This window comes from Mustela nivalis, assembly GCF_964662115.1.
Source record: "Mustela nivalis genome assembly, chromosome: 18".
Lineage (NCBI taxonomy): Eukaryota > Metazoa > Chordata > Mammalia > Carnivora > Mustelidae > Mustela > Mustela nivalis.
Genome location: NC_139037.1, coordinates 6685951 through 6702889, shown reverse-complemented (window position 1 = coordinate 6702889; position 16939 = coordinate 6685951). Strand labels below are relative to the sequence as shown.

The 16939-nt window shown below is 48.8% G+C and overlaps 2 protein-coding genes across 13 annotated transcripts in view; one reads left to right on the top strand and one right to left on the bottom strand.

The window, feature by feature from the left end:
- LOC309853205 (polycystin-1-like protein 2) overlaps window positions 1-16939 on the bottom strand; it is a 160645-nt gene that overhangs the window by 118865 nt on the left and 24841 nt on the right. The window contains exons 3-4 of one of the 6 annotated variants that reach the window (XR_014305566.1): window positions 7022-7115; window positions 128-317 (exon numbers count right to left, since the gene is read on the bottom strand). The exons of 2 other annotated variants lie outside the window; for them this stretch is intronic. The gene's annotated coding sequence lies outside the window, so the exon portion shown is untranslated. Of the gene's footprint in view, window positions 1-127; window positions 318-7021; window positions 7116-16939 lie in introns of those variants that run through there. 3 more of the 6 variants (XR_014305567.1, XR_014305568.1, XR_014305569.1) reach the window with 3 other exon arrangements.
- The window catches only part of BCO1 (beta-carotene oxygenase 1), a 37459-nt gene that overhangs the window by 14998 nt on the left and 5522 nt on the right, over window positions 1-16939 (top strand). For all 7 annotated transcript variants that reach the window (XM_082711046.1, XM_082711045.1, XM_082711050.1 and 4 more), the window contains 4 exons: window positions 1457-1604; window positions 4031-4251; window positions 6689-6946; window positions 13967-14072. In XM_082711046.1, coding sequence (XP_082567172.1) covers window positions 1457-1604; window positions 4031-4251; window positions 6689-6946; window positions 13967-14072 — 733 coding nt within the window. The remainder of the gene's footprint in view (window positions 1-1456; window positions 1605-4030; window positions 4252-6688; window positions 6947-13966; window positions 14073-16939) is intronic.

Here is a 16939-nt window from a genome sequence, read left to right as displayed (position 1 = left end):
ATCCTGAGCTTCCCCAGCACAGCACTTAGCACTAGATTCTAAGCTCCCTTGGGGTGGGGGCCATGTCGTTTCATATCTGTGTCTGTGTTTGTTCTGAGGGCTACTAAACCAAAGTGCCACACACTAGGCAGGTTAGAACAACAGAGATTTATTCTTTCATGATTCTGGAGGCTGCAAATCTGAAATTGGGGTGTTCTCAGAGCCATGCTGTCTCTGAAGGCTCCAGGGGAAGATGCTGGCTGGCTTCTTCCAGTCTCAGGTGGCTGCCAGGAATCCTCAGCATTCCTTGGCTTATAGATGCATCACTCCAGTCTCTTCTAGAGATATAAGTCATTGGATTAGGGCCACCTCCATCTAGAATGACCTCATTTTGACTTGATTACATCTACAAAGGCCCTGCTTCCAAATATATGTACCAGGAGTTAGGGCTTCAACATATCTTTTTGGAAGACACAATTCAACTCATAACAGTGTCCACCGTCTTGGCACTGAGTGGGATCTTAATAGGAGTTTGAATGAATGTACTGGATTGCCCAGACTGGAGCAGCCCTACCTTGTATTGACCTGAAGAGGGAGGCCTTAGGCAGAGAGCAAGCAGACAAAAATAAACGTCCAAGCAGATACCTTTCCTGGGCAGAATCAAGTCAACATTTTCGTGAAAATCAATAGACCCATGCATTTTTTCTCTAGCTGGCTAATCAAAGCCTCAGTGTCTTCTCAGTACATTTTAACGATCTGTTAAAGGGAATGCTTTTCTTAGCTGTGAAATTATGTCCAGCACCTTTTAAGCTAGGCGGCATAGGTCCAACTGATGTATGCTTTCCACAAAGCCACAGAGAGGAAATAGTAGCAGAGAATGAAGCCTTGCCTGACTTTTGGCTGGAGGTCATGCTATTCTGGGGGAGGTGAGGAGAGCAGTTGGTCCCCCAGGCCGGCATTATTCTGTGGCTGTGCCCTGTTGTGGGCTTTGACTGGAGTGTTTTTGTAACTCTCTGTTCTCAGAATAATCTACAAGAGAGGCCTGGAGATTTATGCCTCTGTGGCATGCAAAAGGGGGAGAATTTAAATGAGGTAACCAGAAAGACACAAAGCAGCAGTTAAGATTAGCTTGAAGGCTGTCCCACTGTGCAGGTCATTGCTCTGTGGTGAGGCATTCTGTCACCATGCTGAGGACACCCAGCAGGGCCAGGGGGCAGGGTTGCAACAAACGCTACAGAAAACACCCGCAGCTCCCAGACTCCCCTGTCCCCTCTATGCTCTCTGTGCTGTAGGAGGCTGCCCATGAGGCTATATCAGGTCACACTGGTAAACATCCTCTTTTAAGGTGAAGTCTGCCTTATTTTTCCATCAGGAGATATGCAAAAGTCGCCATCATCTCTCTGAACCTAGAAGCAGGTGCTTTTCATATGTTTCACCCTTCCCCCATTTTTAAAACCAGGTGGCTCTCATTTTGCAGGTTGACTATCGCAAATACGTGACTGTAAATCTGGCAACAGCACATCCCCATTATGATGCAGCCGGAAATGTTCTGAACATGGGCACATCCATCATGGACAAGGGGAAGACAAGATATGTGGTCTTTAGGATCCCTGCCGCTGTACCAGGTAGGTCATGCTGGGCATATCCTGAAGGACAGATGCCATGGGTGGCTACCTCCGAAGAGTTCTGATTTTTACTGATGACACAAGACTCAGTCTGACACTTTCCCTCATGGGTGATTCAGATGACCATGAACACACCTTTCTTCTTCAGGGGAAAAGAGATGCTGCCAGGCTTCCTTTTGAAAGAACGAATTCCTTCTCTATTCTAACCTGCTTTTCTTTAGGCTCCAGTTCATTGGTTCATTCATTTATCCATTATTCATGCACCATTTACTTATGCACCCATCTGTCTGTCTGTCCATCCATCATCCATCCATCCGTCCCTCCATCCGTCCATCCATCCGCCCGCCGGCCCATCAGACATCCTTCCTTCCATCCATCTTCCTTCCTTCCATCCATTTTTTTTTAACTTTTCTAACACGACTTTGTATGCCAAAGCTGTACTGCCCACTTCCCTCCAGCCCCTAAAGCCAGATTCCTAGTGCTATTATGGGAGCTCAGTCCTTCTTCAGACCTTCAGACCTTGCCGACCCCTCACCCCATTCTCTGGGCCTTCTGAACCTTCCCCCATTTAGGCCAGGAACCTGGCGCAAAGCCCAAGTCAATTGTGATTTCATGTTCCTGAGAGGAGGAGGCTTCTGACCCTTGTTTGTCCAGGACCCTCTTGGGAACCATACCCAGGATACCAGTCCTCTGAGGGTGGTTGCACAGGGCTCAGGAGATGGGGCAGAATGACAAGGGCACTTGGCTTGACCTGCCAGTTCAGGAAAACTGGCTTCCATCTGGGATCCCTGCTGGTCCCCTCCCTCATAGTCCTGTAGAACCTCCTGAGCTTCTTACTAGTCTCTATTGGCAGATGTGAGCCCCTAAGGTCAGAAGGCCCAGTGAGTAGTCTTGTTAAATGAAACTCCCATGAATTAAGCCGATAAAGGAATAGAGGGTCCCGTCAGACTCCTAGAAGGTCAGATCTGGGGATAGCCTAGGCATTTAAGTTTGTCACATCATATTACAAAAGAGGATAGATAAGGCCCAGGGGGATCAGGTGACAGGCCCAAGGTCACACAGTCACACAGCTCACAGGAGCCTCCAGCACCATGCCAGCCGCTCCCCCACTGAGCCCCTGCTGCCTCCTGGTGGCTTCCCTGGGATTCACTCCTGTGTCCTGCCTCCTAGGCCAGGGTGCTTTCCATTTCAGTTGGCTTTGTGCTCCATTTGTTTTGTGAAGAAAAGAACCACCCCACAACCCCATAGCATCCCTCCCACCAGCCAGCTGTTTACGGTGCGCACAGGTGGCCACAAGAAAGGTGCGGACGCTGGCAGATAACTCATTATGAACCAGCCCCAGGCCTGGGCGGGGAGGCCTTTTGGCCAGCAGTGACTCATCCTGATGGGAACAAGTACTTTTCACTTCTTTGCCACACGGAAGCAGGACGAGCTGCGTGGACTACTTCATGATTTCATTCTGTTCTCTCTCTCTCCACTCTGTGAGTGCTATTATCCCTAGTAACAGAGGAGGTGGCCGGGCTGAGAGGGCTGTGTCTTCTCAGCTTGACCGTGTGCTTTGGGCCATAACGACTGACCATATTCCATTGCACCTGTTTCCGACCTGTAAAATGCAGATCACACAGTCTCCTTCCACTGTCACAGGAGGCATAATAGCCCCTTATCACAGTGAGTGCTTAGTCTCACCCCTAGGTGTTTCTGAATGGTCAGCACAAAGAGAAATTCATGGAAACCCTGTGATGAGGTACATCTCAAATGCTGGTCCTCAGCAAAATACCAAAGTTGAAACCTGGGGAGCCGGCCTATAACCAGGTGCTTGAGAGAAATGCAGAATATGACACCCCAGCCCCACATACTGAATCAGACTCCACACTTCGATCATGATCCCTGGTGATCCATGAGTATGAAGAGGTATTGTTCCAGAGCAGGGGCCGACAAGCTTTTTCTGGAAAGGGCCCAAGAGCGAGTATCTGAGGCTTTGCAGACGCGTGGTCCCTGTTGCTACTCCTCAGCAGAGCCATTGCGGCTCAAGAGCGGCAGCAGCCATGCACCCCGCATAAAGAAGGCCCAGGTTTCTCCAGCCCCTACCTGTGTTCTGAACAAACCTTGATGCAAAAGCGGGTTTGTTCGGAACACAGGTAGCGGTTGGGCGCCCAGGCTGTCGTGCAGACTCCTGGCCCGGAGGCCTGGCTCTGGGGCTCGGTGGTTTCCGATTGTAGCACCAGGTCTTGCAGGGCAGGCGGGCCTAAGTGGGAACACTCAGAGCCCCTGTGTCAGGCGGGCAGCAGCTCCTTCACTGGTTTAACTTGTCTGCTCTCACCCAGAGGTTCTGATCCCGTCAGTTTGAAAGGCTCAGCAGCAGGTGATGGGGCATGGCCTGGGGCCGGCCAGGTCCCGCGCTGCTCCTGAGGCTTGCCTTTCTCTAGAGGACAAGAAGGGGACGAACCCCTTGAAGCACACGGAGGTGTTCTGCTCCATCACTTCCCGCTCCCTACTCTCCCCGAGCTATTACCACAGCTTCGGAGTCACCGAGAACCACATCGTTTTCCTTGAGCAGCCTTTCAAGCTGGATATCCTCAAAATGTCAACCGCGTACATCCGGGGAGCAAACTGGGCCTCCTGCCTGGCCTTCCACAAGGAGGACAAGGTAAGGCCTGGCTGGGACCCCCCCAGCCACATGAGGATGGCCCAGGAAGCAGACTGACACGGAGGTTGGCATGCAGGAGTTTTCCTAGGGAGCTAGGGTTGGAGCTACCATGTAGTCTCCCCAGATTCATCAGCCAGCCTTCCAGAGTGTTCTGAAACTGGATGGTCCTGCTGAGTGGTCCCAGGTGGGGGTGAGGGCGCTGGGACCCCAAGTCACTGAGTCAGTAGAGCAGACTATCCCTGTCTGAAAAGCGTGTGACCTTGGGCAAGCTGGCTTTCATCAGCCAGGCCACTGGCACCAGCCCGGCAGCCAAGGGCTACTCCCCAGTCCTGACCCACATCTGGGCTCCTTGCAGCTTGCACTGTCCATGGACAAGGCCCTTCCGGCATCCCGGCAGCCAACGGGTAATGTCAGGGAAGGGTGCTAGAGATGATTTAGACATCCTAATGATAGAACATTCCACCACGTGGTACAACCAAACATCTTCAGGCACATCTGAGTGTTCCACGTGTGAATGTGTGCCTACGTGCGTGTGCCTGTTGTGTATGTGCATGCCTCTGTATACGAGTGTGTGTGTGCACATGCACATATGTATGAATACGACTGAATCTGTGCTTGGATATGTGTGTATGAATATATTTACTTCCTGTTGAAATGAGTAAATTTTTACCTGTGATAAATATCAAGCAATTCTTAGTGTTCTCTATTCGAAAGGTATACAAGAAGAGGAAGTCACCTGTCAGTCCCCTGTCCTCCCCCTTGCTGCCACCAGTCCCCTCTCCAGAGAGAACCACCACTATGCAGCTCTAAGACCTCTCCTTTCTTCTCAGGGAGGAGAGTGAGGTCCCTCCTCTGCTCAGAACATTCTAGTGACTTCCCATCTTCCTAAGAAAAAGATCCAAAAACGTCACTGACCAGCCTGCAAATCCTCACAGGCCCACATCCCAACCACTGGCTCCCTGCTCACTCAGCCTCCTCCTGGACTTCCTGTATCTCAAACCAGTCTAACACCTTCCTGCCTCAGGGCCTTTGCATTTTCTGTCCCTTCTACCTGGAAGGTTCTTCCCCAGATGGCTTCCTCCCTCAGTTAATCCACGTCCCAGCTAAATCTCCAGATCCCTGAGGCCTTTTGTGATAAACCAATCTCCAACAGACCCCGCCTCAGGATTCTCCATCCCCGTGCTGGGCTTCATTTTTCTCAGTAGTACTCACTGTCCTTGGCACATTATCTGATCATTGACTACTGGCCTCTCCCCCACCTGACTTAAAAGTTCCATCAAAGAAGTGCCTTGGTTTTAGTCTGTGTTTCCTGGAAAAATGTTCCTGAAAAATTGTCTGATGTGTCCTAGACCCTCCGTCTATATTTGTGGAATGAACGCTGGGGTCAGGGGCCAGCAGGGAGGCCAGCTGGAGTTGGGTTTGGTCTTCAGGCCCTGGACATTCCTTGGCCCTCAGAGAATTTCACAGTGAGAAGACCAAGCTCCTTGCTAGCGGCAGGCAGAAAGCCCTGGGAAAAGCTTTTGGAATGCATTTAGAAGAGAGCTTTCTGGAAAGTCCCTGTGCCCAACCCAGGGATTTGGGTCATGGGGGAAGAAAAGAGCTAAAATAATTCTGTATTCACCTGCCCACCACCCCTACCTCCCACACTGTCAAAGCCTTCCTCCTCTGTAATTCCACGTAATGTTCAGAGCTGGATTCTGGGGAAGGAGAGAAAGAGGCACATGAGCTGGGAGGAGGTGGCCGAAGCCCGGAGTAGTCCCTCCCTGCCTTTCAGGAGGAGGGTGGTTAGTCCAGAGCTGCCAAAAGAAAGAACCCCACACATACTTTAGATGAGGCAACTGGGGTTGCAGATATGGCTAATTACCACCCAGAGCGATACCGCCTCTTGACACCCAGAGGTGTGAGCAGATACCCATGTGGGCCCCTTAACTAGAACAGGTCTCTCCACACCGCAGCCCCCAGGATAAGGGAGTTTGCCGTGACAACTGCTTTCTGGCCAACCAGGCAGCAGGTGGACACCGGGAGACAGGCCCCAGAAGGGCTGGTGTGATTTTAGGGTTTTAGGGGCCCTGGCTGTGGGTAGACCCAAGGGGGTCTAGAGAACTGGCTAGTTTCTCCCCCACATGCCATTGCCAGGGACCAAGCTCATCCCAGCCTGGAGTCACAGTCAAGTGAAGGAAGGGAGGGACGGTGTACCCTCAGGGGCTTCCCCCAGACTCTGTCCTCCTGGGGATGCAGAGGCCCCTGCAGCAAAGCTTCCCTCTGCTCCATCTGAAGGAGGTGATCAGGGACCGGCGAGAGCAGGGAATTCTGGGGGAGGGGGATGCTCCAGGGTCACGTGCTAGTGGACGGCATGGGAGGGTCTTGTCCTGACCCACTGTCTTTGTGCCATGTCGGCACAGGGAGAGCTGACCCCTGGATGTGCCTCTGCTTTCAGACTTACATTCATGTCATCGACCAGAGGACCAGGAAGCCTCTGCCCACCAAGTTTTACACAGACCCAATGGTGGTCTTTCATCACGTCAACGCCTACGAGGAAGATGGCTGCCTTCTGTTTGACGTCATCACCTACGAGGACAGCAGCCTTTACGAGCTCTTCTACTTGGCCAACCTGAACCAGGACTTTGAGGAGAACTGCAGGCTCACCTCCATCCCCACCCTCAGGAGGTTCGCCGTGCCCCTTAGTGTGGACAAGGTAATGGCTCGGAAGGGGACCCTTGCCATTCCCGGGGAGTCGTGAGCCCCAGTGGGGAGTGACTTTGATACTCACTTGATTGACATTGAAATCCCAAATGAGCTGTTCTTGAAGACAAAAACAGGCTTTCATTGCTTTTCCTAAAGTGGTGCATATTCAACATAGAAACCTAAGAAAATACCAATTAGGTAAAAAGGAACAACAACAACAAAAAACCCATTAACCTATTGTGGATATATTTCTGTTGCCTCCCACCTGTCTCTCTGTTGCTCTCAGTAGATAGACAAACAGACATACTGACACACATGTTGATGTGTCTGTGTTTATGTGTATATGATACACCTGCCTATGGATACATGTCTCAATAAAGCTGTTAAAAATTCTGTGTAGTAGGACTTCTCTAAAACTTAGAACTGTATATTTATATTTTATATATTGCTTAATTTTAGAGAAGGGAATCACGGAGAATTTTTAACAGCTTTATTGAGAGATAATTTCACACACCATACATTTAAAATGCACCATACAGCTGCTTTTAGTAACTTCGCAGAGTTGTGCCAGCAACTGGATTTTAAAACCTTTTTATTAGCCCGGGAAAAAACCTGGCACGCCTCCCTCTAGCCCCTTTCCTGGCTCCTTCCCGCAGCCCCAGGTGAGCACTCATCCACTTCCTGTCTCAGAGGCCCTGCCTGTTCCAGTCACGGCCCACACGTGCCAGGTGCTTCCCTCCACACCGTGCTTCCGAGGCCCGTCTCCGCCACAGCGCACACCAGCCCTTCCTTCCTTTTCATGGTGGAAAATGCATGTACTGTTTTGTGCAGTGCTTTTTTCCACTTATGTGGATATCCAAACATCTCTCCGTGACATTCAGTATTCTTCTACAACATCGTTTTAAACATTTGCATGGCAGTTCCAGACTGGGATTCATCACTATTCACCTACCTAATGCCTGCTGGTGATGAGTCCCCTTCTTGCATTAAAAATGACCACTAGGCCAGACATTATCCTCAATTAGGGTGATGCTACCAAGGCTCCGGGCTTGGTTTCAGAGGCTTCAGAGATTCCTGGCTCCAGAACTCACTGACTTCATGACTTAATTAATTTAAATGAAAGCAAATTCAATTCAACTCAATTTTGATGGCTCCTATTTACTGAATGCACTCTATGTGCCAGCTACTTTGCTAAGCATTTTATTTTCCTTGCCTCAGTTAGGGATCAAAACAACCTATGGGAGAGGTCCTCACATGAGTCTCATTTTACAGCTAAAGCAACTGAGGCTCAGAGAACTTAAGGAGTATGCACATAGTCACACAGCCCCCAGGGACAGAGCCATGATTAGCAGAGGTCTGAAGATCTAGCCAGATACTTTTGCTTGCCAAGAGTTAATTTCTTTGTTAAAAAGAAAGTTCTAGAAGTATGAGGTGTTAAAGACATAGTGACACATACTATTGCTTGCCAAGAGTTAATCTCTTTGTTAAAAAAGAAAGTTCTAGAAGTATGAAGTGTTAAAGACATAGTGGCACCTCACTGAGATGCTCTGCTTGACCCAGTCAGAAAGACTGGAAGAGAAATGGAATGAACTTCCTCCCCACGTGGTTCAGGGCTATTGAATGAATAGCCACCTTCCACGAAGTCATAACGTGGCACTGCCCTCTGTGGCCTGCTCTCTGGACCATACTGCAGTGCCTTGCTTGGTCTCCTGGTTCCAGGAAACAGTGGGGGTGTCACAGAGCACACAGGTGGCAAATCCCGAGGCCTGGCCCTGCCTCACACTGACCTCAGCCCAGGGATGAAACAGAGAAAGGAAACGCTCCCTCCCACTGCCCACACACCGAGGGATTTTATAACCTTTTATCATGCTTGAAAAATGATTCGCTTCCTTGGAACCAGGCTGAGAAGTTCAGCATGTATATTTTGAAAAGCTGCCGTGTGAGCCATCTACTGCTTTGAAACTAACAAAGAAGTGTGAACCTTGGGAAGGGTAGCTCTGGCCACGCTGTTTAATTGCTATTTATTGTCCCTTAAAACGTCTTCTTGCTTCACTTTCAAGTTGCCCTCCTGCATATTGAAATCGAAAAGCTGAACAGATGGCAGACATGTCCAGATCTGGCAGCTCTAATTCTGTCGTATCCAAAGGCTTTTTAGGACAGATGGTGGGAAACGCCACGTTTCTCTGGCACCCATCAGTCCGGGGCCTTTGCAAGTCACTGTCCCTCTGCCTGCAATACTGTCCTCTTTGTATCAGGCCTCGCTTCCCATCTGGGCTTCAGGTTGGACTCAGCTTGGGGGGCTCTGAGACCACACCTGGGCTGGGCCGTGGGGGTTGGGGAAGGGCGGGGCATGGTCTCAGCCTCCAGGGGCTTCTAATTTGCAGTGAGTCTAGCAAATGCCTGCTCAGCCATTAGGCGTCAGGATCATCACTCCCTTTAGAAGAGTTTGTAAGTTCTGATATCACCTGAATTTCCTTGCTGGACATTTGTCCCAGGTAAATGAGCTTGTTCAGTCATCTGCCCTGGGAAAGCTTGGACAAGCTCTTGGTCTTGTCAGCTGTTTATCCCTTAAATCCGTCACAGGGCCTGGCACTCAAGAGGGTTCTCATTAAACTCCTAACTACTATAAATCCATGAACGAGTGGTAAGTGGGTGAGAAATGTGACAGGGGTTCCCTAAAAGGACACGGGTCTCTCTATAGCATTTGGAACATTTCCCAAGTGGAAGTGCTTTCCGCATAGAATGGGCAGTAGTGAAGTATATTTAAAAGTCTGGGACCTCCCAGCTGCCCCAGATTCTCTTGTGTTTGGGCCAGCTGGGGTCAAAGGAAGGTGGGGCCCCTTGGCACTCTAGGCCTGTTGATGCAGGGTGGCACAGGGTTGTCTAAGGTGGGGCTGGGCTGGGAGGGGCGTGGACGTGTACAGACAGTTCGGGTGGCTGCCCTGCCCTCCTCCTGCGGGGCTCGGAGCACTGCCTCTAGGTGGGTTCATAAGCACTTGCCTTCCCTTCCAACAGCTAGCCATGTGTAAGGGGCCGTCATGGGCGGAGGCACTGAGGACTTAAAACAGGTCGTTTCAACTGGCTCGGTAGATTTGGTTTTTGTCTTGACCCCAAATTCAAAAACAAAGATCTAGTAATAAAAGAAGCTGCCATTTACTGAGAGCTCCTTATGTGTCAGGCCCTGTGTTAGATGCCTTTTTTCTTGTTAGACCCCAGCAGGAGGTACCCCTGCTCTGATCTTGACATTTGGGGGAGGGGCTGCTGCTCCAGCCTTTCCTTGGCAGTGTCCCTTCCTCACATATTGAGGAGTTCAGAGGGCCCAAGAACTGTGCCCATCCAGAGAGGTACCTTCCCCTGCCTCAACCATGAACCAGCTACTGGGATCCCTAAATTCTCTGCCCAAATAGCCTTCCAAATCCTGCTTCTCTCTTCCTAAAAGCAGGCTATGCCACTGGTGTACTGGCCTCAGACCCATGAGGTGGCCAGGGTTAGCTATTGGCTTGGTGGTGCTGGCTGGGGAATCTGGGCAGTGAGAAGAAACAGGGCAGGGAAGAAAGAACCTGGGCCCAGAGGAGGCTGGCCCTCATTCTGCCACCCGATTCTGGCTCGGAACTCCAAGGAGTCCTAGAATTCCAAATTCACACATCCTTCCAGACCAGCACTGTGCAAAAGAATCCATTGCAATGATGGAACATTCTCTGTCTAATGCAGTAGCCACTAGCCACACAGGCCAATGAACTGTGGCCAGTGCAGCTGAGGAAGTGGATGTTTAATTGTATACTTTTAAGTTAAATGTAAATAACCGCATGTGGTCAGTGTTTCCCGTATGGGACAGCGCAGTTCCACATTATGAAGGTCTCTGTATCAAGATGGGGGAGAGAACGGTGTCGCACTTAACAGTGTGCTCAGTGTGTTTAGACGCAGGGTTGGTGGGTCTCCACTCTTGTCCTGGGTCCTGCAAATTTTAGGAACTGTTAAATGCTTTGCATGCTTCTCACCTCGTTAGTAGGACATCCCTCTGTGTTGCTTATTACATGACTACAGAGTAAGTGGCCCAACATTGCAAGAACATCTGTGGGGTTGAGTTGGGATTTGAATGCATGTCGGTCTGGCTCTGAGTTACTGACTATGATGTGCCTGGCCCTGGACCAGGTGTTTTCATGACTATTATTTAATTGTAACCATAATCTTCAGGTATCAGTCAAAGCAATCCCACTTATGTCACCACCCATCAAAAAGTAATGAATTGCCCCCATATTTTACAAACCAGGAAACAGGCTCAGGGAGGCTTAGGGGCTGAGGTTGGGGAGCTGCTGCTCAAGCTCACACAGAAACCCGCAGAGTCCGATTTCACAGACCGGGCTTCCAAACCCCAAAGCCAGTGTTTTGGGGGAATTACCACGATGGCTGCTGCTTCCGGGAGTTCCCTCAAGTTGAGGGATTTCAAAGCAAACTGTAGGATCTTGGATCTTGTTGACATTGGGCTAGAAAACTCTTCTCAAAGCTGAGCACGTGGCCACCAAAAGCAGCCGAGTCATGTTCATTACTGCTGTGTGGAAAAATTCAGTTTATCCCTCAACCAGTCTGACCAGTTTCAGGCTGGAATTAGAAGATGTCTCTGTAGACGGACTCCCTGCGACGCAAGCCCAGGGCATGCACAACAGGCCTATTGCTGTCAGGTGACTTAGCAAAGCACAAGGCAGCCTCCTCTGGTCTGTGATACGGTACGGGTGGACGCACTCAGAGCTGCTGTTTACAAGATACCACTGACGTGCTGAGTGCTGGGCGACTTTTTCCACGCATTTCATCTCATTTAATTCCTACAACCATCCCTGCACAGTACATGTTTTGCACCTTGACAGTGGAAGGAAAGCTTATTGAGTCATGCATTTGCTCATTCATTCAGTGCTTACTTTCCGGTGTGTGCTTTCAGCTCTGTGCCATGCACCAAACAAAATCTGGTCCCAGTCTAAAAGGGGAAGACAACATAAAAGAAGGAAGAAGCTCCATACAGGAGATAATGACAGCTCAGGACAAATCCCTTGGCAACATTGCAGACGGAGTTGCTGGGGAAGGAGAATTTGCGCAGAGACCTCCAGAATGGGAATGGGCCAGCCTCATGGCCTTAGCACCTGCCTTGCCTACAGTGTTCTTGCTTCCAAGCAGAAGAACTGCGAAGCGAAGGGCCCAGACTCTCTTTCCCTCTGTGTGGCTGTGGGCAGGCCGCTTTCCTTCTCTGGGCCTTCTTTTCCTCTTCTGTCAACTGAGGGATTGAACTAAACAAATCTCAAAGGGCCCCTGCAGTGCAACTGCTAGGACGCAGCAAATCTGTCCCCCTTCCCGGCAAAAAGCTGCTCTCGTTCAAATAGGTTCCTTTTAATTATAAAATTCCATTTTGAAAAATTTGGAAAGTGGAGAGAAATTTAAATGAGAAGAAGTCAGCCAGAACAGTAATTCTCAGCCTGTAAGGTCCCTCCATGAAGGCAGGGACTCAGTCTTACTTCTTCATTGCCTAACCTGGACTTGCTCCAATGGTAGTAACATCATTATCATCATCATCATCATCAAATTGATGTAGGGGCCCCTGGGTGGTTCAGTCAGTTAAGCATCTGACTCTTGATTTTGGCTCAGGTCCCTGATCTCAGTGTTGTGAGATCTGAGCCCTTTGCTGGGCTCCTCGCTCAGTATGGAGTCTCCTTGAGATTCTCTCCATCTCCCTCTGCCCCTCCCACTCCTTTGCTCATGCTCTCTCTCTCTCTCTCTCCGTAAAATAAATAAATCCTAAAATAAGCAACAACAACAGCAGTAACATTATCTGCTGCCGCTAACATTTATTTAGCACTGACTGTTAAGGAGACCCTCTTGCAAACCGTCTGTATGATTATTTAATCTGCACAACAACTTGGAGATGTGTCTACTCTTTGCATGATGCATCCACTGAAACTTATTATACAAATGAGGACACAGAACTCTCCAGAGATACTAAGTCACTTGCTCGAGGCCCCATAGCTGGTATGTAGGGAAACAGGGAGTAGTAGAACCCCAGTAAATATCTAATCAATTGTTTTAAATCCTTCTCCTGGGTTACCGTGATGATGGTAAGACACCGAACAAAGTCTGATTATAAGCTGAGACTAAGGAATGCCCTCCACAGATCCTTCACTCCCAAGCCATTCTTAGTGCCTATTTGTTTTCATTTCAGCAGTGGTATATTTTCACAGGAGAAAATCCTGAAAATACAGATAAGCGTAGAAAAATAAAGTCCCCATAATTCCACTGCCTGCTGTCTTGTTAATAATTGGTGTCTCCCCCAGGATCTTTTCAGTTTAAGTTCTTTTTAAGATTGATTGAGCTCAGACTGCATATGCAATTTACTATACTGTTTTTCTCGGTATTCTACCATGAGCATTTCCCATGTTATTATGAACGCTTTATAAACATCCTTCTGATGACTGATACAGCCAGCCTTCCCTGTAGGAAGGGAATCAGCCAGTATTTAAAAAGCGAGAACCTACCAATACATTAATTTCACCCGGGAAAGATAAGATAGCCCAGAGTTGGAGAAAAGAGCCATAAGTCTAGGGACCCCTTCCTACCAGTAGGTAGCTATCAGTTTTTTTTGTTTTTTGTTTTTTTTTTTTTAATTTTTTTTTTAAGATTTTTTATTTATTTGACAGAGAGAGAGAGATCACAAGTAGGCAGAGAGGCAGGCAGAGAGAGAGGGGGAGGAAGCAGGCTCCCTGCTGAGCAGAGAGCCCGATGCGGGACTCAATCCCAGAACCCTGGAATCATGACCTGAGCTGAAGGCAGAGGCTTTAACCCACTGAGCCATCCAGGCGCCCCGGTAGCTATCAGTTTACGAGGTCTCAGAGAGTAAGAATAAAACACCAGCAATGCAATAGCTGCTTCCTTTGGCTCACGTGAGGCCAGAACAAGATGACATCCACTAAAGCACTTGTTTTATGACGTACCCAGTAAAACAAGTGTTTGCTCTGGATAACCTGTTTTCAATTTTTTTTTTTTAACTCAGAATGCAGAAGTGGGCTCAAATTTAATCAAACTGACATCTACAACAGCAAAAGCCCTGAAGGAAAAAGATGACCAAGTCTACTGCCAGCCAGAGTTGCTTTATGAAGGTAAAACACATCCTCTTTGCAAGACACCTAGGGAGGGGGCAGGCTTTTGTGAATTCCCCTGAGACCTCTCTCTACCTCATTCTGATGAAGAGGAGCTGTGCCCAGACAGCAAAACTGAGGACAAGCAGCAAGACTCTTAGGGTGCCCCAGCAGAAAGCATTGAGTGACAGTTCTCTTTCAAATATCTTCAGACAGCTCCCAGGAAGGCACTGGGGTCGGTGGGGGGGTGGGGGGGGTTTGGATCAGGTGATTTTCACGGCTGGTCTCTGCAAACGTTCTGATTTATTGAATGCTGACTTACTGAACAGGGACAGTGTGTCTGCACTTCCATTTCTATACCTTCAAAACACCCTGCCAGAACAGGGGCCATCAGCCCCATTCAGTGGAGGAGGAGATGGCTCAGAAAGGCTATGCTCCACACAGAGTATAAACCCCTCCAATAAGAGTTGCCCCCATGAGAGCAGGCTTCTCAATCTGGGCACCCCTGACGTTTGGGGCTGGGTCATGCTCTGTGCTGGGGGCCATCCTGGGCACAATAGGATACTGAGCAGCACCCCTGGCCTTGACTGTAAGCACCCACACCCAGAATTAGAACAACCAAAATCATGTCCAGACATTGTGGGTGTCCAGTGGAGGCACCATCACCCTGATGGAGAACCACTGCCCTAGAATATAAGCCTCAGTGTATCCCCAGATGTGACAAAAGTGTGGCTTAGAGGAGCCTCTGCTCAGCACAGGTGTGGAATGAATGGACTTGTCCAGGACACTCGCTAGAGGGTGGCTGGGCATGGTTCGGCTTTGCTCCCACGTTGGCTGCTGCCTGGTTCATGCATCTGGGCGGAAACTGTCCTGGGGACTTTGTTAGACCAACCCCAGATTTGTCCATAAGAACCACTGCTATAAAACAGCATCCTAGGATCCCATAACCGGTTCCGTGTGGCACCCAAAGCACTGGGAGGATTTGGAAGTGAATATGTAGGTCTTGGTCCTACTTTTTTTTCCCCCTAAGGTTTTACTTATTTATTTGGCAGAGAGAGAGCAGCAGCAGGTGGAGTGGGAGGCTGAGGGAAAGGGAGAAGCAGGGTCCCAGCCAAGCAGAGAGCCCCACATGGGGCTTGATCCCAGGACGCTGAGATTACTACCTGAGCTTAAGGCAGACACTTAACTGATTGAGCCACCCAGCTGCCCCCTGGTCCCAGTTCTTAAGGCTGGCTGCCTTAAGATGATGATTTGCATCTCCACTCACTTGCCACATGGTGGGGGCAGATGGAGGGTTAAAGGGTTAAAATGCTGTGGTCTTTTTTATATCCAAGAAGAGAATTCTTGCTCATTGTGGCAATCTCAGGCAATGGCTGAAAAGTATGGCAATAGACGGGTCCCTCATAATCCCTCCACCCATGGCAACACTTTGGAAATACCTGTTGTGTTTCTGTCATGTCTGGGCTGCTTGGCGTATGTCAGGTCCTCTTCTAGAACTTCCCAGACCTCACCCTGCCAGTCTCACCCCATTAACCTTGACATTAGATGAGTTCGCACACATAGCGTGCTTTACCAAGGGCCTGGCGCATAGTGAGAGTCCAGCACAGGGTAGAAGTTATCAGAACAACTCTGGGAGGTAGGTGTTGGCACATGTCATTTTTGTTTTAGAGCTGAGGACAGCAAAACTGAGGATAATTCCATAACTTGCCCAAAGATAGGCAGCAGAGCCAAGACCTGAACCTAGGTCTCTTGGACTCAAAAACCCTTAACCTCTGCACTTACAGTTTTATAAAATGCAGACATACTGTACCATCTAGAATATTCTGAAATGGCTTCTTCCACTGAGTGAATATAGCCTGAGAATTTCCCAGATCCTGAAGATTCTTCAAGAGCATGGTTTCACCAGCCTCACAGAATTCACGGGGAGAAAGCCCATTTTACTTAACCAAGTACCTGAGGCTGATCATTGACAGGGTGGAGGTAAGGGGGGTTGGCGGTCCCCAGACCGGGTTTGAGGTCCCGGAGCACCATAGAAAGTCTCAGAGGTACTCGGATCAACTGTGGGCACCTTTTTCTGGTTTCAGTATGTGGGTGGTCCCTTCAGCTCACAGTCACTGTGTTGTCTCTGCAAATTCTCATGATTACTTGTCTGAGGGCCTGGACATCTCCTCGCCTTAACAGGCCATTCCCCTGCACTCCCCGCAAGCCTGATAACCTCTCATGCCTCCTTTTTAGGAGGCTTCTGTGTGGCAGATTTTCTACATCTTCTTCCTCTTTTCTTGGACATTACATTTTCCCCAGCAGTTGGCTCTGACTGCCTGGAATATTCTATAAGATGGGGGATTTTCATTTCAGCCCTCAGACTTAGAAATTTAATTTGCCCCCACAGGCGCACACGCGCACGCGCGCACACACACACACACACACATTTTTAGGTTTTTTTATTATAAAAGTAATAGACACAACGAAAATTTCATGTAATGAGAAACCTAGAGTGTACAATATAAAATACAAACTATAAGGAAGTTACTAACCCAGTAATGTTTCTGAACCTTTTCTCTACATTTGCAACATAGTGGAGATAATACTAGAACCAGCCTTCTACAGTTTGTCTTATGATATTGGCACTTTCCCATGTTATTAAAATTCTTTGCAAACATTATTTTTACTTAGGTGACTATGTGAATTCACCAGATTTATTTAACTATTCCCAATGGACACCCCTTTCCATGGCTTCAGAGTTTTTTTCCACACCCCCACACATGCACACACATACACGAGCACTTTTTTTTTTTTTTTTCAAGAGCTTTAAAAAAATTGCAGTAGCCTCTGATTCTAATCATGCAATTCTTTTTGATTACTATCTTGGATAATTAAAGATGCTTATA